Source organism: Podarcis bocagei (genome assembly GCF_964188305.1).
Source record: "Podarcis bocagei genome assembly, chromosome: 3".
Lineage (NCBI taxonomy): Eukaryota > Metazoa > Chordata > Lepidosauria > Squamata > Lacertidae > Podarcis > Podarcis bocagei.
The window spans coordinates 52,371,876-52,395,459 of record NC_138127.1 but is presented as its reverse complement, the minus strand read 5'-3'; the positions used below and the strand labels follow the sequence as shown (position 1 = coordinate 52,395,459).

The 23,584-nt window shown below is 44.0% G+C and overlaps 1 protein-coding gene and 1 long non-coding RNA gene across 5 annotated transcripts in view; one reads left to right on the top strand and one right to left on the bottom strand.

The window, feature by feature from the left end:
- The window catches only part of PLEKHG1 (pleckstrin homology and RhoGEF domain containing G1), a 102,410-nt gene extending 100,934 nt beyond the window's left edge, over window positions 1–1,476 (bottom strand). For 2 of the 4 annotated variants that reach the window (XM_081186178.1, XM_081186179.1), the window contains exon 1: window positions 1,220–1,476. Coding sequence is in view for 1 of the 4 variants with exons in the window: in XM_081186177.1 (XP_081042303.1) it covers window positions 977–992 (16 nt within the window). In the remaining 3 variants the exon portion in view is untranslated. Of the gene's footprint in view, window positions 1–596; window positions 615–976; window positions 995–1,219 lie in introns of those variants that run through there. The other 2 variants (XM_081186177.1, XM_081186180.1) reach the window with 2 other exon arrangements.
- Window positions 1–23,584, top strand: part of LOC308583372 — a 444,074-nt gene that overhangs the window by 184,095 nt on the left and 236,395 nt on the right. The window lies entirely within an intron of this gene.

The window sequence follows — 23,584 nt, the reverse complement described above, 5'->3', positions numbered from 1 at the left end:
TTATCAAAAATAAAACATTTGCCCAGAGATCTGACTCTACAAACATCCAGTGTTCTTTCTCTTACAGCTACTTCATATGGAACATTCAACCTACAGATGTGTCTGGGTGAGATGTGCACAGCCATGTAAGCAGTCATAGGTCAGGAATGCACACCTGTCTATTTAGCCATGCACGCTCACTTCAGACACCCAGGGTAGCTAAGTGTAAGCTTCGCAATGGATGGATGCAAGACGGACAAAAACCAAACAAACCCCACATTATTCAGAACACAACTGTATACACAACCTACCTCTAGTGCCAGAGATGCAGGTTTAAAATAAATTTACACACACAGCCCAATGCCAATGCAATTCCTTGCAGGGAAAATATGTATGCTGTAATGGGAGAGCAGCTCTCTCTCTCTCTCACACACACACACACAGTTACAAGAGCTTTAAAAACACTCCTCCTTTGCTGCTGTACAGTGTCTGTTGCCAAGTCTTTTCAGGTAACAACAGATAAGGATACTATGGGCACTTTCTGAACTACCCCAGCTTTTTGTTTCTGCCTGCAACCTGAGAGCACTTTACATGGGCGTGTGCAGATTGACTTTTACCGTTCACCTCTTTAGCGGGATGTACTGTTTCCAAGCTGATAAGCCACAGGGCTCCTGGGAACCTAAAGGGAGGAATGATGCTGTTGCTGTCGGGGGAAAGAGAAGAGCGAAGAGGGTGGGGGGAAACGGAGGCTCTACAGTAGAGAAAAGCCCAGGAGAGAAGGGGGAACCTCAGGTATATACAGAAAGAGGGGCTTCCCCAGTCGCCACCCTCTCTCTTCCTTGCCCCCATCAGCTAAACTCCTCAAGTGAATCCATGTTCGGCCCCCTTCTCCAACAAAGCCCCCCTCCAGGCCCTCCTCCCCTTTCAAAGCAGCCGAGGGAACAATATAGAGTCTCCGCAAGTCAGGAAACAATGGGGCGCTCATGATATAGCATACCTCGCGTGCAGGGCATTTAACCAAAAAGAGAGGGGTGGGCGAGCGAGGGAGAATCAGGTGGCGCCAGATGATCCGCGCGCGACCTTCCACTGCTACCCCCCGCCCGCCGGTTTCGGCGATAAAGAGATTTAAAGGGAAGGAGGCAGGGAGCCCGAAGAAGAAGGAAAGCTCGCCAGACTCTCTCGCCCACTCTGAGAAGTCCGGGGCGTGGAAAGGGGAGAGAAACAAAGCGGCGGCTCTTACTGGAGTGGCGGGCGGCAGCTCCGAGCAGGCGCGAGGGTCGCCCCGACTCCGCCGCTTCGGAGCCCGGCTAGCCGAGGCTGCTAAATCCAGGCGCAGCAGGCGGGGAAAGCGGCTCCCGCTCCTTAATTCATTCGGAGGCGCCGAGCGGCTCGTCCCACCTCAGCGCGCTGCTCCGGCGACTGCTGAGGAACCCGAGTGGGCGCGCTTTAGAGGCGGGCGGCAGTAACTGCAGCAGCAGCAGCAGCCTCAGCCTCCTTTCCTCCCCGACTGCCTCCTCCCTCTCTCGCGTAGGGAGAAAGCCGGAGTTTCTCGCCAGGCCGCTAGGAAAACTCCTCTCCGGCGTCCCTCCGGCGCTCGCCTTCGAGGGCTTGGCCCCTCCTCGCGGAGGGAGGCCGGGCTTCTCCTGGGGCTGCAGCTGGAGTTTCCCTCGGAGGAGGAGGGAGGGCGCGGAGTTCACCACTTGGCTGTGGAGCGAAGCCAACGAGGAGAATCACAGGCTCCGCAGAAATTAAAATTAAAACAAAAACAAAAGCTCGGCCACTGTTAATACGCGCAGCGAGCCCTTGTTTTAGCCCGACAACTTCTGCTTCCATATTTCTTTCAAGAGGCATTCCTTTTCTTTAAACATCCATCCCCAACCCAGTCACACTAGCGTTGCAGTCCTCTCATTGAACCCAATGTAACTCGCTTCCGGAATTACCCTGTTAGCCTTTGCCCGTCTCAACAGCTCTTTTGTCAAGTAAAGTTGTTAGTTTTTCTCCCCACTTACTCATTAGGGTTTCTCCGTGTAACAGCCATAAATTATTCAACAGGTGTAGTTTCCCAGCCAGATGGATGCAGTGGCGTAGCGTGGGTTGTCAGCACCCGGGGCAAGGCAAGTAATTTGCGCCCCCTAACCCGTGGATTTGCGCCCCGTAACCCTAACCCCCAGATGTTGCGCCCGGTGCGGCCGGCCCCCCCTGCACCCCCCACGCTCCGCCACTGGATGGATGGGGAAACTAGACCAGCTGAATAATTTCTGGCTGGTAAGCGGATGCTGAAGAGCACTGCCCTTTTATAAGGGCAAAATCCTGCTATCCCATCTATTTCTTCAGGGATGGGAAGTTTGGCCAGAGGGCAAGATTCTCTTCTGGACAACTTTCTGGAGGGCCACATCCCAGGTGTTGGCAGAGCAATGAGTACAAGTCTTACCTTCATTTATTATTTTGATCTATGGAAGTATATATACCACCCTGTTGTTATACAAACAGAATTCCCTAGAGGCTTGGATGTTTTAATAAAAAGCTTATGACTAGGATATGGTTAACATATAAGCAGAAATTTTAAATCTACTGTATATTAATCAAATTCATCTCTTCATTTAGTAGTATAAATTGAATTCTTTACTAACATCAGTTTATCTCATGCAACTGCTAGGAATTAGTTGGAGTTCATTCATGTTTCACTGAATGCATATTTAGTGGTGGCTGATGTCCATTGGTGGGGCCAAAGGCAGGGAATCCAACAACAGATAAAAGTAGAGCCAATGATAGGTGGAGCGAAATAATTCTAGCTCTGTCTCCATCCTTCTCTTTGCTGAGTCAGTAGAGCATGAGACTCTTAATCTCAGGGTTGCAGGTTTGAGTCCCATGTTGGGCAAAAGAGTTCTGCAATGCAGGGGGTTGGACTAGATAACCCTTGAGGTCCCTTCTAACTCTACAATTCCATGATTCTATGAACACTGAAACTAAGAAAGGGAGTGACAGGCAGTGCTACCACCCTCTAGACTGGTTGCAAGTAGGAAAGGGGGGGCTAGCTGAGTGTAGACTGAGGATAGGGTTAGTCACAGTGGAGCTGGTCTGTTGGAGCTAGTGGGGAACTGCTGTGTCTGTCAATTGTTTTAAGTCAGTATATGCAGGTATTGTCTACTGATGGCAGCTTTTGAGATTTATTAATCGTGCCTTTTCACATTAGCAAATACGGTTCTTTTCCTCCTGGCTAACAGTACAATCTTGCTCCGTGAACACTTACAAGCATGTTGGAAGCACTTATGCCCACTCAGTTTCATTGACTTAACTGGGTGCCTATTTATGTAATCCTTATTACACAAGGTTAATCACCATGCTTGCTGCTTGTGTTAAGTCCTTTATGCTTTTTAAGCTCAAAATGTAAAGACTTTCCCCTTAGATCTTGTGGCCTTATAGCTTTGATTTTTATTAGATTAGTCACATGCCACATAGCCCTAGATGCTTTAAAAAAAACAACAACCATGAAGATAAGCTGAGGCCCAAATTCCAACTTCTACACATCTTATAAAGATATAGGAACATTGTCAATTTTTGTGGTTGATTCCCTCACATGTCTGTATGAAGATTTCCCTATCCTTTTAGTCGTAAGGGTTCGTTAATACTAGAGTGCATTCCACTTTATTATAATGGAAGCCACTTGGGGAGCATGCCTCTAAAAGGCAGACAAGTTCATTGTTGAAAGCCATGCAAAAGCACTTGAGATGGATGCAGATCAGGGTGAGCTAGAGGTGCCCCCTAGGCTTGAAATGTAGCTTGAGCAGAGTCCTGGGGTCCAGATAGAGAGACCTGGTGGGCCTCATTTGGCTCCTGGCCTGAAGTTTCCTAACTCATAGGAACCTCACATACTTAAGTCTCTGAAGCTATATGTTTACTGATACAGCAAAATATGAATATATTCTGAAACCACAACAGCTCGAATATAGAAATGTGTTTTCTTTTTACGCCCCATACCTTAAGGGCATCCTCACAAAGCAATTTTACAATAAAAATGATATAAACAAAACTATTGAAAATGCTACATTCACTGATTCCTAACTGGCATTCAGCTGTCCTGCTGCAGTCACAGACATACAGGGGCTGCCTTGTGATGAATGGTTAACTGATGGATGGATGAACTATATTTTCCATAGCGCTGCATACATGGTCAGATTGTTGCAACTGCTGTTTGTGATTTTAAAATTGTAGATCTTTGATTTTTTTTTATGCTGATGATGACAGCTGAAAGACTAGGGAACCAAGTGCTTCCATACACTATTGAGATCCTTCAGTGCCAAGGGTGTAACGTCACCTTAATTCTAGCCTTAACTTCCTACCATTGTGACTCAGCAGATTACATGATAATTGGGAGGAGAGGGAATGACCCTGGAGATGTGCTTAGATGGCAAAATTACTTCCTTCTGTTCTCTGTACCTAAAGGTTTCTAAGGAAGAGCAGAAACACCTGCATCTAGTATCACCAATCCTGATATATGGGGAAATGAAAAACATATAATACCTCGTGTTTCCTGAGGTGGTGGTTGTTATTGTCATTATCATGATTAGCACTTTAGAAAATGGAAATCTTATCCAAATGAGGTGAACAAAAGGAGCACAAACTTACACACACACAGACGGGCAAGCAGAAAATAAGGGGTTAAAACAAATAATTTGAGGTGCATATTACTAAAAATAAACACTCAATAATTAAAAAATAATTAAAAAGAAGAAGTGGGGAACTTAGCTACAGAAGTGGCTGGATTGTTGGGTGACAAGACAACTAAAGGTGTAAGTTAATGCAAGCCCTGCTAGGAATGGTTCTGCTTAGGAGGTCCCACTCAGATCTCCCAAGTCCTGAGTGAAGCTGATTCCTGCCCAAAAGCAGGAGTTGCATTTGCAAGTCAGCTGATTGGCAGTGGCTGCATACTCTGCTTCCTTGGTTTGAAATCAGACATCTTCTATCTGTTATTTTCTTTCTGCATGTTAACCACGTCAATGTGATTCAGACTCTACATCAAAGAAATTGTCTACCTTTTACTAAAACATACTAAGTAGCCCTTTGAGGACGTGGCTTACAGGCCAACCTTACCAATTAATCACTGTCCAAAGGTCTTGTTTACAAATCAGCAGCATTGAAACTGATGGAATAGCTTACTAATGAGCTCAGGCCATCATTATGTTTGGGCTACATCCATTAATCTAAGCTTTTTATTGGATGCATTTCTTAAAGCATATAAACGACATTGTTAATTTGGGTTGGAGGTAGAATCATAGAATCATAAAATCATAGAGTTGGAAGAGACCACAAGGGCCATCGAGTCCAACCCCCTGCCAAGCAGGAAACACCATCAGAGCACTCCTGACATATGGTTGTCAAGCCTCTGCTTAAAGACCTCCAAAGTAGGAGACTCCACCACACTCCTTGGCAGCAAATTCCACTGTCGAACAGCTCTTACTGTCAGGAAGTTCTTCCTAATGTTCAGGTGGAATCTTCTTTCTTGTAGTTTGGATCCATTGCTCCGTGTCCGCTTCTCTGGAGCAGCAGAAAACAACCTTTCTCCCTCCTCTATGTGACATCCTTTTATATATTTGAACATGGCTATCATATCACCCCTTAACCTCCTCTTCTCCAGGCTAAACATGCCCAGCTCCCTTAGCCGTTCCTCATAAGGCATGGTTTCCAGGCCTTTGACCATTTTGGTTGCCCTCCTCTGGACACGTTCCAGTTTGTCAGTGTCCTTCTTGAACTGTGGTGCCCAGAACTGGACACAGTACTCCAGGTGAGGTCTGACCAGAGCAGAATACAGTGGCACTATTACTTCCCTTGATCTAGATGCTATACTCCTATTGATGCAGACCAGAATTGCATTGGCTTTTTTAGCTGCCACGTCACACTGTTGGCTCATGTCAAGTTTGTGGTCAACCAAGACTCCTAGATCCTTTTCACATGTACTGCTCTCAAGCCAGGTGTCACCCATCTTGTATTTGTGCCTCTCATTTTTTTTGCCCAAGTCCATCATCCAAGTCGTTGATAAAGATGTTGAATAAGACCGGGCCCAAAACAGAACCCTGTGGCACCCCACTAGTCACTCTTCTCCAGGATGAAGAGGAACCATTGATGAGCACCCTTTGGGTTCGGTCAGTCAGCCAGTTACAAATCCACTGAGTGGTAGGATAGTCAAGACCGCATTTTACCAGCTTCTTTACAAGAATATCATGGGGCACCTTGTCAAATGCCTTGCTGAAATCAAGGTAGGCTACATCCACTGCGTTCCCTTCATCTACCAGGCTTGTAATTCTGTCAAAAAACGAGATCAGGTTAGTCTGACATGACTTATTTCTCAGAAATCCATGCTGACTATTGGTGATCACAGCATTCCTTTCTAGGTGCTCACAGACTGTTTGCTTAATTATCTGCTCCAGAATCTTCCCTGGTATTGATGTCAAACTGACTGGGCGGTAATTATTTGGGCCCTCTCTTTCCCCCTTTTTGAAAATAGGGACAACATTTGCCCTCCTCCAGTCTGCCGGGACTTCGCCTGTTCTCCAGGAATTCTCAAAGATGACTGCCAGTGGTTCTGAGATCACATCTGCCAGTTCTTTTAATACTCTTGGATGCAGTTCATCTGGCCCTGGAGACTTGAATACATCTAAATTAGCCAAGTATTCTTGTATTATCTCCTTAGTTATTCTGGGCTGTGTTTCCTTTGCTGAATCATTTGCTTCAAATTCTTCAGGTCGGGCATTGTTTTCTTTATCGGAGAAGACTGAGGCAAAGAAGGCATTGAGGAGTTCAGCCCTTTCTGTATCCCCTGTTTGCATTTCACCATCTTCTCCTCTGAGTGACCCCACTGTTTGTTTGTTCTTCCTTTTGCTACGAACATACCCATAAAAGCCTTTTTTGTTGCTTTTAACCTCTCTAGCAAGCCTGAGTTCATTCTGTGCTTTAGCTTTTCTGACTTTGTGTCTACACGTGCTGGCTATTTGTTTGAATTCCTCTTTGATGGTTTCCCCCCTTTTCCATTTTTTGTACACATCCTTTTTAAATCTTAACTCAGTTAAAAGTTCTTTAGATAGCCACCCTGGCTTCTTTAAGCACCTTCCATGTTTCCGTCTCATTGGTATTGCCTGAAGTTGTGCTTTTACTATCTCCCTCTTAACAAACTCCCAGCCATCATGAACTCCCTTTCCTTTTAGTATTACTGTCCATGGGATCTCACCCAGCACTTCCCTAAGTTTTATGAAGTCGGCTTTCTTAAAGTCAAGAAATTGAGTCCTAGTATGCTTGGCTGCTCCTTTCCGCTGTATAGTAAACTTCAGAAGAGCATGATCACTCTCGCCTAATGATCCTTCCACTTCTACCCCACTAACCAGGTCATCAACATTGGTTAGGACCAGATCTAAAATGGCTGTTCTTCTTGTTGCTTCTCCCACTTTCTGGACAATGAAGTTGTCTGCAAAGCCAGTGAGGAATCTGTTTGACCTTATGCTCTTGGCTGAGTTTGACATCCAACAAATATCCGGGTAATTGAAGTCCCCCATTACTACTATCTCCCTTCCTTTTGCATGCTTGGCCATCTGTTCCAGGAAGGCATCATCTATGTCTTCCGTTTGGCTTGGGGATCTATAGTAAACTCCCACAATGAGGTCACTGTTATTCTTCTCTCCCTTAATTTTGACCCAAATGCTCTCACTTTGGCTTTGAGGTTCTAAATCTTGGATCTCTTCACAGGTATACACATCCCTGACATATAACGCCACTCCTCCTCCTTTCTTGTCTGGTCTGTTTCTCTGAAATAGATTGTATCCCCCCATTATTACATTCCAATCGTGGGACTTATCCCACCAGGTTTCAGTGATGCCTATTATGTCATATTTAAAATAAAAAAATTCCTTCCAGTAGCACCTTAAAGACCAACTAAGTTAGTTCTTGGTATGAGCTTTCGTGTGCATGCACACTTCTTCAGATACACTGAAACAGAAGTTGCCAGATCCTTCTATATAGTGAGAAGGTGGGGAGGGGTATTACTCAGAAGGGTGGTGGGAATGGGAGATTGGCAGATAGCTGAGATGAGCCTGTTGATGACTCTTAACGACTGTAATAGGTCTTACAGGAAAAGGCAAGGGGTGAGAAGGTGAGAAATGGCTTAATCATGTATAATGTCATGTATAATGTCATGTATAATGTCATGTATAATGTCATGTATAATGTCATATTTAGTTTGCTGTACCAAGAGCTCAAGCTCATCTTGTTTATTTCCCATGCTTTGCGCATTAGTGTACAGACATTGAAGTCCATTAATCATTCCCCCGTGTCTCTTATTTAAGGATTTTTTCCTCCCACCACTAGGTCTGCGTGCTGTTTGCTCCATTTGGTCTATGAGATTTGGATGATCATCTTCATCAATTGATAGACTCCTACCTTCAGGAGCACTGTCTCCCTTCCCCACATTAGTCAGTTTAAAGCCCTCCTGATGAGGTTTCTGAGATTTTTGGCAAAAACATTTCTCCCAACCGTTGTGAGGTGCAGCCCATCGCTTGCCAGAAGTCCATCTTCAAGAAACTGCAGTCCGTGATCTAAGAATCCAAACCGTTCCTGTTTACACCATTTGCGAAGCCAGCTGTTCACTTCCACTATTTTTCCCTCTCTCCCTGGGCCACGTCGTTCAACTGGGAGGACAGATGAGATGACAATTTGTGCATTTAATTGCTTCAATTTCCTGCCCAGAGCCTCGTAGTCTCTTTTGATCTTCTGGAGGCTATTGCTTGCAGTGTCATTGGTTCCCACATGAACCAAGAGGAAGGGGTATTTGTCAGTGGGTTTTATGATTCCTTGCAGTCGTTCAGTTACATCTTGGATCTTAGCCCCGGGGAGACAGCACACTTTCTGAGACATCTTGTCAGGCCCACAGATCACTGCTTCTGTTCCCCTCAGTAGGGAATCCTTTATCACCACTACACGCCTCCTCTTAGGTTTGGTCGGGGTTCTTCCGTGAGCTGTCCGTTCCAAGGTCGCCTGCACATTCCCTGAGGACTGACTTTGCTGCTCGTCTTCATATACCTGATCGACTGTAATGAGGGAGAGATCCTCAAATGGAGTCTGCTCTTCGTCTTCCATGCTAGGGGAGAGGACCTCAAAGCGATTGTGTATTTCTAAACAATCAGAGCGAACCCTGGGCCTCCTACTTCTTTGAGTCACGTTTCTCCATATATCTGGCTCCTGTGTTGGTGAACTAGCCTCCTTCTCAGGGGAGTCCCCTGTCTCCTCCTTGGTGGAGACGGTGTGCTCTGTTGCTTCCAAGAAGAGCTCCAGCTCTCTAATTCTTTGGAGTGTAGCTACACGTTCCTCCAGTTGCTGCAATTGCAATTGCTGCAGGTAAGCTGCCTGCAACCTTTGGCAAGATGGCAAACATTGTGCAGGAACCCAGGCGACTGCAGCTGTTCCCTCCCCCTCCATCTTGAGAACGTGTCGTTGGGGGTGGCTACAGCAGTCCTCCATCATAAAAAGCATGAAGACAGGACAAATAACTCCCCCCACAAAAAAACCTAGGTCTCCCCCAACAAACGTTTGAGACTAGCTCCCCTAAATCTAAAAGATGGATCAAACTGCGCGCGCCAGTAGGCACGCGCCGCTGCCCTGCAAGCTCTGATAAGCTCCTCCCACAGCTAATCACCTGCCTCAACAGAAACCCTGCCCCCTCTGACCTTTGCACAGGGAGAGCCGCTAATCAGCCACAAAGAAACACACACACACAAGAAAACCCTTTTTGCTCCTTCTTCAACTGCTGCCCTGCAAGCTCAAGGTAATGACCACACATGCCCCCCCCCTTCTGACAGTACTGCTGAAAGTGAATTTTTGATGTTTCTTAGCTCCAAGAGCATAGTGCCCTGGATCAGTTGGTTGTGAAGAATTGCAATAGTTTGCAGGTCTACTCATAAATCAGTCTCATTGAGTTCAATGGGGCTAACTCCCAGGTAAGTGTGTTTTCAAGTGCAGCCTATTATTTCCAGGATGATGAAGGGCAGTATGTGTTGGGGATGTGTTGCAGCTGATACACACCACCATAGGCTCTACTGTCTTTCCCTAGGGTAACACAATCTTTAGCACTGAATCAGACCAAAAGTCAATAGAGTTTTTTGCAGATTGCCATTTGTTCAGATTTACTGCTAAAGAGCGGCTTTTCTGGGGAGAGTGAGGACTCCAACTCAGTGCTTTACATTGATAGGTGGGCCTGAAACACTTGAGAGCTACTGCTACATGAACAGTGTTGAGCTACATGGAAGAGTATAGGGCAGCCTCCTAGTTCCTTATCAATAGAAATAACTCCAAGTATTCAGGTTTCTATCATGTACTGAATGGTTGGCAGCAATATGCCGATGAAAAGATTGGAACCATGAAGAATGGGCCCGGTTCCATGAGATTAGAATGGCTCCAGAGCAAAGGTGAACTTTCTTTGATGTTGCCTTAAGCTGTGTAATGACTTCCTGGAGGAAGTTCAGTGTTGTACCTCCTTTTTAATCTTTCAAAAGCAGTGCAAGGCTCTCCTATTTGTTTGTTTTGATATTATTATTATTATTGCTTGCAGTGAGGCATATATTACAATAAAGCTCACCAATCTGTGAAAAACTTTGAGGCTAGAGCAGGGATGGGGGACCTGTGGCTTTCCAGATGTTGTTGAGCTACAACTCCCATCAACCCCAGCCAAGGTGGACAATTTTGATAGCTGAGGAGGACCCCAAAATGCACCCCCTCCCTGCTGTGAGCATAAGAGGTGAGGGAAGATGTACATGAGGATCAAGGGGGGAAGAAGATCAACATTGGGATTTGCTGGCTTCGTGAATCCTGCTACCTGAGGTGGTCACCTCATCTCATGGGTAGCCCTGAATAACAATTTACATCAGGATCTGCTGCCCCTGCAGATCCTGCCACCTGAAGTGGTTGCTTCATGTTGCCTCATGGATGGTTTGGCCCTGTGGTCAATGGTGGGAGTTGATGAAAGTTGTATCCCGACAGGATTGCAGGTTTCCCAGCCCCTGGGCTAGATATACTATGGTTGGGTCTCATGCTCTGATTCTTTCCCCCCTGATATTTTGCTTTTCTTAATTGTTGCTTACCACATGAATCGAGTATTGTTATTTTTAATGTGTAAGATTGTCACCTGAAGTTTTATAGAGAGGCGGGAGAAAATGGATAAAATTAAACCTTTGCAATGTGCTGCTCACATAGGTTCCACACAGAAGAAGGCCCGGCACATCTGGGCATGCCTACCACAGTATCACCATACCTTTGCTTGTGTAAAGATTACTGCCCCACTGCTGGCCTTCTTGCTTTCTTCTCTGCTCTGCAGGATCCAGTTCAGACTGAATTCCCATCGGCACCTGAGCTGGAGGGATTTAATTTCCTGAATGAGTACACTCAGTCGGAGTGCAGGTAGGGTTTTTATCTTTTCTTTTTGTACAAATCATTGCGCCAGCCCTTGCTAACCTGGTGCCCTCTGGGTGCTTTGTACTACAAGTCCCATCACTGCTATAGCCTTTCCCATCATAGAACGAAACTGGTGGGACAAGCTTTTCTTAAAAGGTACAGCTGCACTCTCAAGGCCTGACAACTAAATAATAGGCTTGGCTATCTGCTCATCCCTGCTGTTGCTGGCTGATTTTCCTTTTAATGTAAAGTTCACTTCTGAAAAGAATGATGCATTGCTTTTTAAGGAGGCCGTTCAACACATTGTCTAGACTAGGATAGCCGACCTGGTGCCCTCCAGATGTTGTTGGAGTGCATCTCCGATCATTGGCTCTGCTGGCTGGGGCTGAAGGGAGCTGGAGTTCAGCAACATCTAGAGGGAACCACATGGCCTATCCTGGGAAGTTTTGTTATACATGGTAAATGTAGCTTGGCTAGAGTCAGAGAATTGGTTTTACATTTTTAAAAGCAGAGGGCTTTTGCTATAAAACTTCTGAGGACCTTTGATTACCAGCTGGTAATACTTAAAGCAAGTAAGTAAGTAAAAAAGAAAGAAAACAAGATCCAGCTAGCAAGATGTCAAGGCTCCCGCCTGTTTCCTTTTCCTTAGATAACAAGGCCAATAGCGCCAAGTCGGACTTTTCCCAATACACAGCTATTCTCAAAAGGCAACTCTGCTGAAGTGGTGCTTCACTTCAAGTTACCTGACTCTAACAGCTGGGTTTTTATAAGCTGCTGTGTTGTCCAATGTGACACTGGGTATAAAAGTGGTGACCTTGGCGAAACACTGAAATGTATCCTACTGGTCTACCCAGGTTATTACAGAATGCTATACTTCTTATGTTGAAGGGACTGTCCTAGCAACAGATATCTCTGGCACATACACACAGTGGGTTTATGATGTTGAAAAGGTAGAAGACATGGTGGAAGACATAGTGGCTGTAGCGAGGTTGGGTGAGAGTGGGGGTGGGGAGGAAGAGCCTTGGGGGCCAGCAAACAGTGCTGCACCCCTGCTCTGAAGCCCTTTTCTCTGGTTTACATACCTGTAAGATCTGTTGGGTTGGTGAGTCCCAGTGACCGGGCCTTTTCTAGGGTGGCCACATACCCCCTGAATACCCTCCCCAGGGAAATATGTTGCACACATAGCCAAGAATTTTTATAGTCAAACTGGGCTTCTGCTGTGAGAAGGCAACTTTGCAAACCAGCCATCTCACCTCCGTGATCACTCCCCATTCATTTCCCTTTCCTCTTTCCATTTCAGGGCCATATGCATGCATAGTTATCCTCCTGTAGGCATGTTGTATACATATGCATACGTTGTCTACATACCGGTAAGTGATGAGGGAACTCTCCCTCTGAAGCTTGGAAATGGTGAAAATTGGGATAATCAGATAAGAGCCAGAGAGAAAAAGTAAAATTAATGTATGTTATTGAGCCATGTGCTGCCTCAGAAGCAAGTTTTTTTTGTTGATAAATGTTTTCCCCTTGACTATTATAGACACAACCCAAGAAAGGAGCTTTTTATAGAAATTAAAACAATAATGCTTAAGTTAACAGTGTAGGGCAGTGTTTCTCAAACTTGGGTCTCCAGTTGCTTTTGGACTATAATTCCCATCATCCGTGACCACTGGTCCTGCTAGCTGGGGATGATGGGAGTTGTAATCCAAAAACAGCTGGAGGCCCAAGTTTGGGAAACACTGGTGTAGGGCAACATGTTGTCAGTTACACATTTGTACAGCCTTCAGCTATGTGAACATAATAGGAACAGACATGGGCATAGCTAGGATTTATGTTGGGGGGTGCCGCTGGCTTCATGTTGGGGGGGGGAAACCTCAGTTAGTTAAGTAATTTTATTGGTTTACTTGATTTAGGGAGGACAGCTGCCCCCCCCCGCTTGACTACACCCATGGGAACATAGGAAGCTGCCTTATACTGAGTCAGACACTGACTGGCTCTTCCCTTCACATAGGAAACATTCATCTCGGTCCCACCTGGTGATGGCAGGGATTGAACCTGGGAGCTTCTGCATGCAAAACAGATTCTCTACCACTAAGCTACTGCCCTTCCCCAAAATTAGAAATGTGTCAGGAATTGGAACTGGCTAATGGACCTGAAGTGAGAGTAGAGCCACAACCCTCTAGGATTGTCTGCTTCATTGAATTCAGGTGGCTTTGCTTTCAAGCAAACACACATAGGATCAGGCTCCACTGCTGTAATCCGATGTGCACACTTATATTCTCTCCAACAGCAGTTTTCATGGTCCCATGCCAAGCAGTGAGGGTTTCCTCACAGCCAAAACCCTTCTGTAGGAAAGGAATACTAGCTATATGCTCCGAAAGTGATGAAGGCAAGAGGAGTGGGGAACTTGGTCAGGAAGGAGGCCTTGTCAACAAAGATAAAAAGACGGAACTTCTGCATAAATGTGGATAAGTTGCCTGCACATTTGGCCACACACTGAATGTAACATTTGAACAGTGCCTTTGCATGAATGACTAAGTGCCCACCAGTTATTCATCTATAATTCTGGCACAACCCAAACAAAGTAAACTGCTTTTCAGCACCATTTTCTGCAGAGGTTTACTTGAATGTAAGGCTTGCAGAGTCAATGGGGTTTCCCCCCCCAAGAAGGTAGGGGTGGGACTGCAGCTTTTAAATCCCCTTCTTTACAATAGGAGATTTCAAGGATGTGCTTCAGGCTGCAATCCTATACTCACTTACATGGAAGTAAGTTTCAGTGAAAATGGGACTTCCTTCTCTGAGCAGACATGTACAGAATGGTACTGAGGTTAGTCTGACTCACTGAAACCAGAGGGACTTTAAAAAACTACCTTGCACAGAAACAGACCAGGTTAAATAGGACACTTTAAAGGAATAAAATGCAAGCTCCCCACAATGACCTTTCTCCATAGGTAACTGATTACTCACATAGTGGTTTCAGACAATTATCCTAATGGTAGTTTATGTGGTAATTGAAAGGGAACACCTGAATGTATATAACTATAGTCTTCTCTTGGTTGCCTTAACGATTAAGAGAAAACAATATGAAATTGTGCTTTTGTAATGCAAGCTATGCCTTTCAACATTGCAACGTTGCAGTATAATTAACCTAATTGGTTTAAACTACCATGTGCATAATGAGAAATAACCATAGTAAAAAGTAATAAACTCAATCAATCCCTTGCCTCAATTTACTGATTCTCAGGAGACACATGCAGTCATGGACTTGGTATTCTTGATTTTTCAAGCATAATTTTTTTGTTAGGAATTAAAGTATCCTTAAAGGGCTATACCTAGTGACCTGGGAGTAAGTTCCACTTTCATTCAGACTTTCTTCCTAATAGATGTTTATAGGATTGTTCTATCAAAGATGAAATAGCCCAAAGCTGTTCAAAAAAAATTTTTTTAACCCAATGCTTTGAGATCCTTTGACAGTTAAAGGTAAAGGGTAAAGGGACCCCTGACCATTAGGTCCAGTCGTGACTGACTCTGGAGTTGCTACATTCATCTAACTTTATTGGCCGAGGGAGCCGGCATACAGCTTCCAGGTCATGCAGCCAGCATGACTAAGCCGCTTCTGGTGAACCAGAGCAGTGCATGGAAACGCCATTTACCTTCCCGCTGGAGTGATACCTATTTATCTACTTGCACTTTGATGTGCTTTCGAACTGCTAGGTTGGCAGGAGCAGGGACCGAGCAACGGGAGCTCACCCCGTCGCGGGGATTCGAACCGCCGACCTTCTGATCGGCAAGCCCTAGGCTCTGTGGTTTAACCCACAGCACCACCCGCCGCCTTTGACAGTTACACATTTTCAAACAGCCGAGAAGCAAGGGTAATGCTCTAAGAACCAGGGGTGGTGGTGGTGGTGATGATGATGATGATTTTGCAGCTGATTTCCATAAAATATTGACTGTTGCTGTTGGAGATACTATTTTTCCTTCTCAAACTAGAGATCTTTGTGTCATTGTTGTTGTTGTTTGTTGTTGTTTTTAAAATTTTTATTGCTTTTAAATATATGCCAACTGTAATCAACCATGGAATAAAAAAATTGACCAGCTGTAATGTAGTATCTGATATAATACCAAAGATCTTAAACACTGCTTTTTGTCTCTGATTTCTCCTTTTGTTGTTGTTGTTGCTGCTGATCTCAACCTAGGGATTGGGATTGCTAGAGAGCATCATAGCACAAGGTTTGTACTGAAGGGGTGGAAGACAAAAATAAATTTACAATGTTGTTGTCTTTCAGAAAGGAAGTCGCCAGGCAATTTTTGTGTGTAACATTGTTGCAGACTGGGAGCAATTTTGAATCATAGCCAAGGGGGGTGTTATTGGATTGTTGTTTTTATTTTGATTATGTACCGTAGTTTGTGATTTTATATTCTGATTTTATCCTGTGAACTGCCATGAGACCTGCAGGTATAGGGTGGTATATAAATTCTAATTTTAATTCTAATCATCATTATTATTATTTATGATGATGATGTCACTTGGTCCATCGACACCTTTTACAATGCAGGCCCTTGGGTGGCTTGAGCTATATTCATGTGTCCCAGAGTGATTATAAGGGATATTCTAAGAAGTCTGTGCAAGGAGGAAATTGCAGACTTCTTATGAACTGAGAATGTGGAAAGAACAAGCAGGGAAACTAGGTGAGTCATCATACTTCTGAGATGCACAACCTGCCTTCCTGACCTTTCCCAGTTTCCAGGTGCTTTGCTTACATTCTTTGAACCTTCGTCAAGGCTGTGTCAGCATTTCTTAATGGACAAGGGCATGCAGATGATAATCACACACAGTGTTTTGTCACACAAGACCATTGTGATCTGCATCATAATCTGGTGTGACTCCTGGTGGGTGGCAGCTGGGAAGAATATAGACCCTGTCACTTCTCCTGTGTGTCATAACTTTTAGGCATTAATCAAAATGAGGGGTTCTTCTGGAGTTCATGTCTGGGAGGCAGTTCCAAGCATGAGTGGCAAAAAGGAGAAGGACTTGAGGGAGCATGAGACCTTCACATATCTAAGCACTGGAGGAGTGAAGGTCAGCAGCAGGGAGGTATCAGGATGGGCAAGACCATAGAGGCCTTTGAAAGTAAGGGGAAGGAGGTTGTGCCTGATCTGGGAGGAAGCTAGTGTGCAGATCTAAAGAGCGGGTGTCACATGATTAGAGTGATGAGGGAAGTGAGCCGTTTTCGCAGCAGAATGGTGGATAGAGGTGAAGAGAGCAAGGTGTGGCAACAATAGTTCAGAGAGGAGAAGATTACAGTGGTCAAGGCAAGAGATGATCAGGGCATGAACCATGATGAAGGGGCAAAGCTGTTGTTTTTCTATGGCTGGCTACATCAGAGGAGATCAAAGTTTTTGTTGAATAAACTCTAATTTACCTGAACAAAATTATGTAGCTGATGTTAACTGATGGCACAGTTAACGTACAGCTAGTGGATTTAAGTGGTTATTGGCTTCTTTGTCAATTCAGATTGTGAAATTAAGCTTTTTTTTCTGGGCCTGCTGTATCTCACCATTACATAAAAAAATGGTGATGTATAGCCATGTGAGAACTCTTTGGACTTCATTCCTCCGGAAGTGGAGCAGAACTTCCCTCATCAATACATCAGTGTATTATTCAATGAGCCAAGGGTAGGGATGTTTTAAAAATCATTTAACCAGAAATTTCGTGGAGTGTGCTATTGCCTTGACAACTTAGTAATAGCCTCCAGTAAAAACCAAATATTAGTTTGGCAAAATACAGTAATCTTTTTGGAACTTGCAGACAAGAGGCTCCAGAAAAAATAACATTATTTCAAAGCAATTATATTTGCTTTTTTATAATGGCCTCGGCCTGAAGGAGCATCTTCACACACATTGTTCAGCCAGGACACTGAGGTCCAGCACCGAGGGCCTTCTGGCTGTTCCCTCACTGCAAGAAGCAAGGTTACAGGGAATCAGGTAGAGGGCCTTCTCAGTAGTGGCACCCGCCTTGTGGAATGCCTTCCCATCAGATTTCAAGGAAATAAACAACTATCTGATTTTTAGCAGACATTTGAAGGCAGCCCTATTTAGGGAGGTTTTTAATGTTTGATGTTTTATTGTGTTTTTAATATCCTGTTGGAAGCCACCCAGAGTGACTGGGGAGGCCCGGCCAGATGGTTGGGGTATAAGTAATAAATAAATTATTAATTAATTAATTAGGATGCATCTAAGGTTACTTTTGCAAAGCAGAGAAACTGTCATGGACATGCCACACACCCCTTACAAGGGTTCAATGAATGAGAGGAAGAGGGCATGGGTGTCTGGAGGATCTTGATAGGGGAAGTACACTGGGAGAGATTAGATCAAACCTTCTTTGGCTGGTTAGTTTATTGAACTTATTAATCGCTTGTCACAACAGACAGTTCTGAAACAATTTACAAGAATACAGTACAGTTGAAAATACTTAAAGATGTTTTTTAAAAAAATCAGAATAAAAATATCCAATAATTGGTGCTTCCCATTTCCTTGGGGAACAAAAAACAAAAAATAAATAAATAAATAAATAAATTTGCTTGGTGGAAAGATGACAAGTTAGCCTCCTTTGAGAGAGCCTTCCATCAATGGGGAGCTACTACAGAAAAGGTCCCGCTTCCTCATTGCCATCCTTTGGAATTCCCTAGGAGGTGGCACTCAAAGAAGGGCCTCAGAAGACGATCTCAGTGTCTGAGCAGGTTCATATGGGGAAAGGCAATCCTTTAGTTATAGAGGTCCCTGAGGCGTTTAAGGATTTAAAGTTTGGAATTTGAACCTTAAACAAATTGGCAACCACAGTAATTGGGCCAGGACCAGCGTTGTACATGTTTGTACCTTCCTGGCCCAGCTAGCAGTTGAGCTGCCACAATCTGTTTAGAATTGCACCCTCTCTGGAATGACAGCAATGGCAGGATATGCATAAGAAAAGCAGGAAACGTTTCCTTTACTTGCTGAAAACTAAATATTTATACAATACAATTGCAATATTCTCCGATTGGCAGCTGTTATGTTTCATTGCATTGCCAGGTAGATTTTGTAAAAATTATGATGTGTGTGCAGGTCATATAAATAATGCCTTTAATGTGAAATGCTTAAAAAATAGAAATTGGGTGATGACCAACTTTAGTTGCAGTCAGAGCAGACCCACTAAAATAAATCGGCTTGAGTATTAATTTGCTGGATAGAACTCTTTATTTACTATGTATATCAGATTTTACTGTGATTAAATTACACAAAAAGGACCTGACATAAACTCTATTCAAAGTTGGTTAGGAGTAAAAATCCTGGCATAATCAGGAGCTCTTGATTCACTTTCTTTTCAGTCCAGGATAAGTGGTCACAGAAAAACATGGATTGTTATTTCTGGAGTGTGCACTTCACAGTTTCCTAGGGAAACACAGTGACATGAGAATGATACAAGATTGCCAGCAAGGGCCATCTTCTCTTATCCTGTAGACAAATACTCCATATAGAAAATAGATTTAATTTCTGTTGCCTCCGTCAGATTTCCATACGGCAAAGGAACACTGGGTATGTTTCCAGCAGTAAGAAAAAAGCACAATCCAATCTCAGGCATGCTTCTGGAAATAAGTCCGATTGAGTTCAATGTGTACATAGATTTGCATCTTTAAAGTATTAACAGTATTCCCAGCACGGGGAACAGAAAGTTGTTGTTCCTCAGGACGGTGGGTAGGTGGGTGGGCTTGGTGGGCAAAAGGTGTGAATGTGAGCTGAATTTCTCTCTGTCTGTGGCAACGGAGGGGAAAGCGAGGCACAGACCACAAGAGGAAAAACAGATGCTATGACTATACTCCAAGCCATTGATCATATATACCAACTAGAACTGAAATAAGAAACTATTGAAATTTGCCAGCCTAGCATTCATATATCTTGGAAAGCAGTGTTTGAATGCACACTTAGACACATAATGAGGACATTTTTAAATGGATATTTTGCTAATACATTATATTAAATTACATTAGGCCATGCTATATTTTACAGAATTTTAAACCTTTCATATAATTGATTTAGGAGTTTAGGCTGAGCTTCTATGGCAGTGCAAGGGGTCATAAGGCAGTGCAAGAAAATAGAATTGGAGGGCAAAGGGTGAACTATACCTTGAATTACCGGTAATTTAAAGATAACAGCCCTGTTATGGAAAGACAGCAATCCAGAAATTTGGAAACACAGTAGCTTTCAGCCCACACCCCTTGAAAAGAGGGCTAATGAGAAGGGAGGCAAAAGTGTCTCAAGTACTAATAGTTTTGGATGTTACAGAAGTGGTAAAGTCTATAGGAGCCAACTCTTGGGGGCTGTGGGGGATTTACCCCCCATAAAATATTTGAGGGGGTTGGGCACCCCAAAGTTGATGGGCATTGCCATTCAAATGTTGTGTGTGCACCGCATCATGTGATCGATTATGCGGGGTGGGGCTTACATGGGACCTCGCAATATTTTATTCAAGTTGGCACCCTGGTATAGCAGAAGCATGATTGCTTCATACATCCTGTGTATGTATTTCCTAAGTAATCTCCAAAGGGAAATGCATGCATTTCAGGGCCAGATTAAGACATTTAGAGGCCCTAAATATTTTGGTGCCCCTTTATATATCTAATTCAAAAGATTAACAATAATAAACCATAAAATAAAATTTTATTTTTCAAAATGGAACAAAACCTACAGTGTGATGGAAAATAAAGTTTATTTTTACATACCGGTACTTCCACTTTATTTATAGTTGAAAAACATTTCTCCTATTTTTTCTAATTAAAGAATCTTTGATCAGATCCTCAAAACTAATCTTATGTAACACATTTGCTTCTATACTTAGTAGAGATAAGGCAACATCACATTTCTAGCTGTCTGTCCATTAAACAGAGTGGCAACTCTAGGTGGGAACTATAAGACCATGAGGAAGGCCTGAGTCCTGACCTTGAGAATTGCACCCCCAAAGTCACCAGTGAAAAATCCTGAGGTCCATAAGCAGGGCTAAGCGGGTAGGTCTATGTGTGAGAGAACCAGCCTTCCATTGGCAAAGGAAAGCATATTTTGGTGACTGAGGTCACAGTTTTATGGGGGGAACCCACAAGATGTTGTTGGACTCCACCTGCCATCAGCTCCAGTCAGCATGGCCAACAACATACAGAGGGCCAAAGGTTCACTTTCCTTTCTCTACAGTGACTTGCAATAGCTCTCCAAGATTTTAGACTGGAGTTTCCCCCTCTTTTCCTGGAGTAGTCAGGGACTGAACTTGGGATATGTGCTGCACCATTGAGCTATAGCCCTCTCCCCAATTGGCTCCTGCAATTCCTGGGGCTGCTAGATACAGAACAATGGCCAGTAGTACAGTGAAGATGTTTCACAGGGTGCAGGTTGCCCTGCGTGCAGTAGATTGTCATTGCTGGATGCAGGCTATTGGTTCCAACCATCAGAGTGCTCCACCCATGGAAGTTTCACATGTTTCTTGATCACGCAGACCTTTGGCAACCTGAAGTTTTGTAGGTGCCCAGAATATGGTTTGACAAAGCATAGGGCCCTATTTTAATCCAGCAGTGCTAAACACAAAAAAACCAATGGAATTTCTGGAAGTACTCTCTGATTTCACTGATGCAAATTCCTGACCCTCCATTGCCAGAGTCAGGGCTAAGCTACAGTAAACAGAATAGTTCTCTGTGTGAAAACAACAGATTCTGATTATGGAATTATGGAAACTCTCTTAATATGGAAAGATCTGCTACTAAGAACCTGTGCAGATTTGTTTGATAATAACACATGGGATAGTTGCAAGTTGTCTTCCCCCAGACTTTGGGTTTACTGTTAAATGATCTCTTTTAATGTTTATGGGTGTCTGCATGTGTGCAATGCATGGATGTTGTTGTAAGCACAAGCATATGCTAGATGCTGTAAAGATTTTTTTAGAAATTATCTCTGTCTCTGCATGGTTTCTCAGTTGCTCATCAGCTTCTTGGCTCTGTTGTGCATTAGCAAAACAAAGCTTTTCTTGTGCTCTCAGCACGACTATTTTTACAGCAGGAGCGTTTTCAAAGTGCTGCCCTGGTATGCTTCCACCATTTTAAGAAAGGAGAAAAGTAGCCCATTGTACTTCCCAGGGGAGGCTGGAAGTAAATGTATTGCCAGCAATATTCCCCAGATGCCTTAATTGGACAACTCAATATAACAAAAATGGAAGACTTTCTAATTCATAATAATGTAAGATGCAGTGTGGGGAAACAAAAGTAGAGACTGGAAGATTTATACAACTCAGCTTTATGAAATTATCACTGGCTAGTAGGACTCTGCCTTCATTTCTAGACTGAGTCCTCTTCATAGCCCCGATTCATGCATTCATGGGCCAGCTCTGAAGCAGAGTGGTTGAAGCAGTAGTATGAATTCCTTCCCTCCAACCTGTAAAAAAGCCTTTAACATGAGCTAATGCTAAGGCTAAGTCTGCCCCAGTTTGGCTTTATCTTCTTGACACAGAAGTTAACACTCTCATAGTGCAAATCTCGTAGCGGCTAATGGATTGAGGTTGAATCCTGACAAGGCAGAAGTACTGTTTTGGGGGGACAGGGGGCAGGCTGCTGTGGAGGACTCCCTGGTCCTGAATGGGGTAACTGTGCCCCTGAAGGACCAGGTGCGCAGCCTGGGAGTCATTTTGGACTCACATCTGTCCATGGAGGCGCAGGTCAATTCTGTATCCAGTGCAGCTGTTTACCAGCTCCACCTGGTACGCAGGCTGAGACCCTACCTGCCCGCGGACTGTCTTACCAGAGTGGTGCATGCTCTAGCTATCTCCCGCTTGGACTACTGCAATGCGCTCTACGTGGGGCTACCTTTGAAGGTGACTCGGAAACCACAACTAATCCAGAATGCGGCAGCTAGACTGGTGATTGGGGGCGGCAGCCGAGACCACATAACACTCGGCAGCCGAGACCACATAACACTGGTCTTGAAAGACCTACATTGGCTCCCAGTACGTTTCCAAGCACAATTCAAAGTGTTGGTGTTGACTTTTAAAGCCGTAAACGGCCTCGGTCCAGTATACATGAAGGAGCGTCTCCACCCTCATCGTTCTGCCCGGACGCTGAGGTCCAGCACCGAGGGCCTTCTGGCGGTTCCCGCATTGCGAGAAGCAAAGCTACAGGGAACCAGGCAGAGGGCCTTCTCGGTAGTGGCGCCCGCCCTGTGGAACGCCCTTCCAGCAGATGTCAAAGCGATAAACAACTACCTGACATTCAGAAGACATCTTAAAGCAGCCCTGTTCAGGGAAGTTTTTAATGTGTGACACTTTAGTGTATTTTTGGTCTCTGTGGAAGCCGCCCAGAGTGGCTGGGGAAACCCAGCCAGATGGGCGGGGTATAAATAATAAATATATTATTATTATTATTATTATTATTATTATTATTATTATTATTATTATTATCATCATCATCATCATCAACACTGATTTCTTATGTCCTTTTGGGAAGAAAAGCCCTATTAGGTTACTGGGGTACATTGGGGCTCTCTTATTATTTACCATGAGACAAGGCACTTCTGCATTTGTTTTGCTCTCTCTTCTGTTATGAGCCCAGCATTTCACAACTGCACCTTTGTGAACAGCTTTTAGATGTTTTTGGAATGCAAGACCAATAAAATTCTATTTTTATTCTACACTGGAGTCATTTAAAAACCAATCATTAGCTTTATTTCCAACTAGGACTTTAAAGGAGTTTGTTTATTAATAGATTGATAATATCCCTTGTGCTTGATCTGGAAGCTGCAGTTAGTGCAGAATGCTGCAGCACAATTGCTGACAGGAGTAAGACCTTGTCAGCATATAACACCTGTGCTCAGAGATTGGCACTGATCGCCAATTTGCTACTGGGCCAAGTTCAAGGTGTGACTATAAGTCTATGAAGCTCTTAACAACTTGGGACCAGTTTACCTGCTTGATTACCTTACTCCATATATGCCCACTCAACTGTTTTGATCTGTGGAACTGGCACTCTTACAGGTGCCATATATACCCATTCCATATTGATCGTTTAGCATGGTAGCAGCACCTACACTTTGAAACTCCCTGCCTATTGATATCAGGTAGGTGCCTTCCCTGTACTCTTTTCTGCACCTGCTCAACACATTTTTTTTTGTTTAGAGA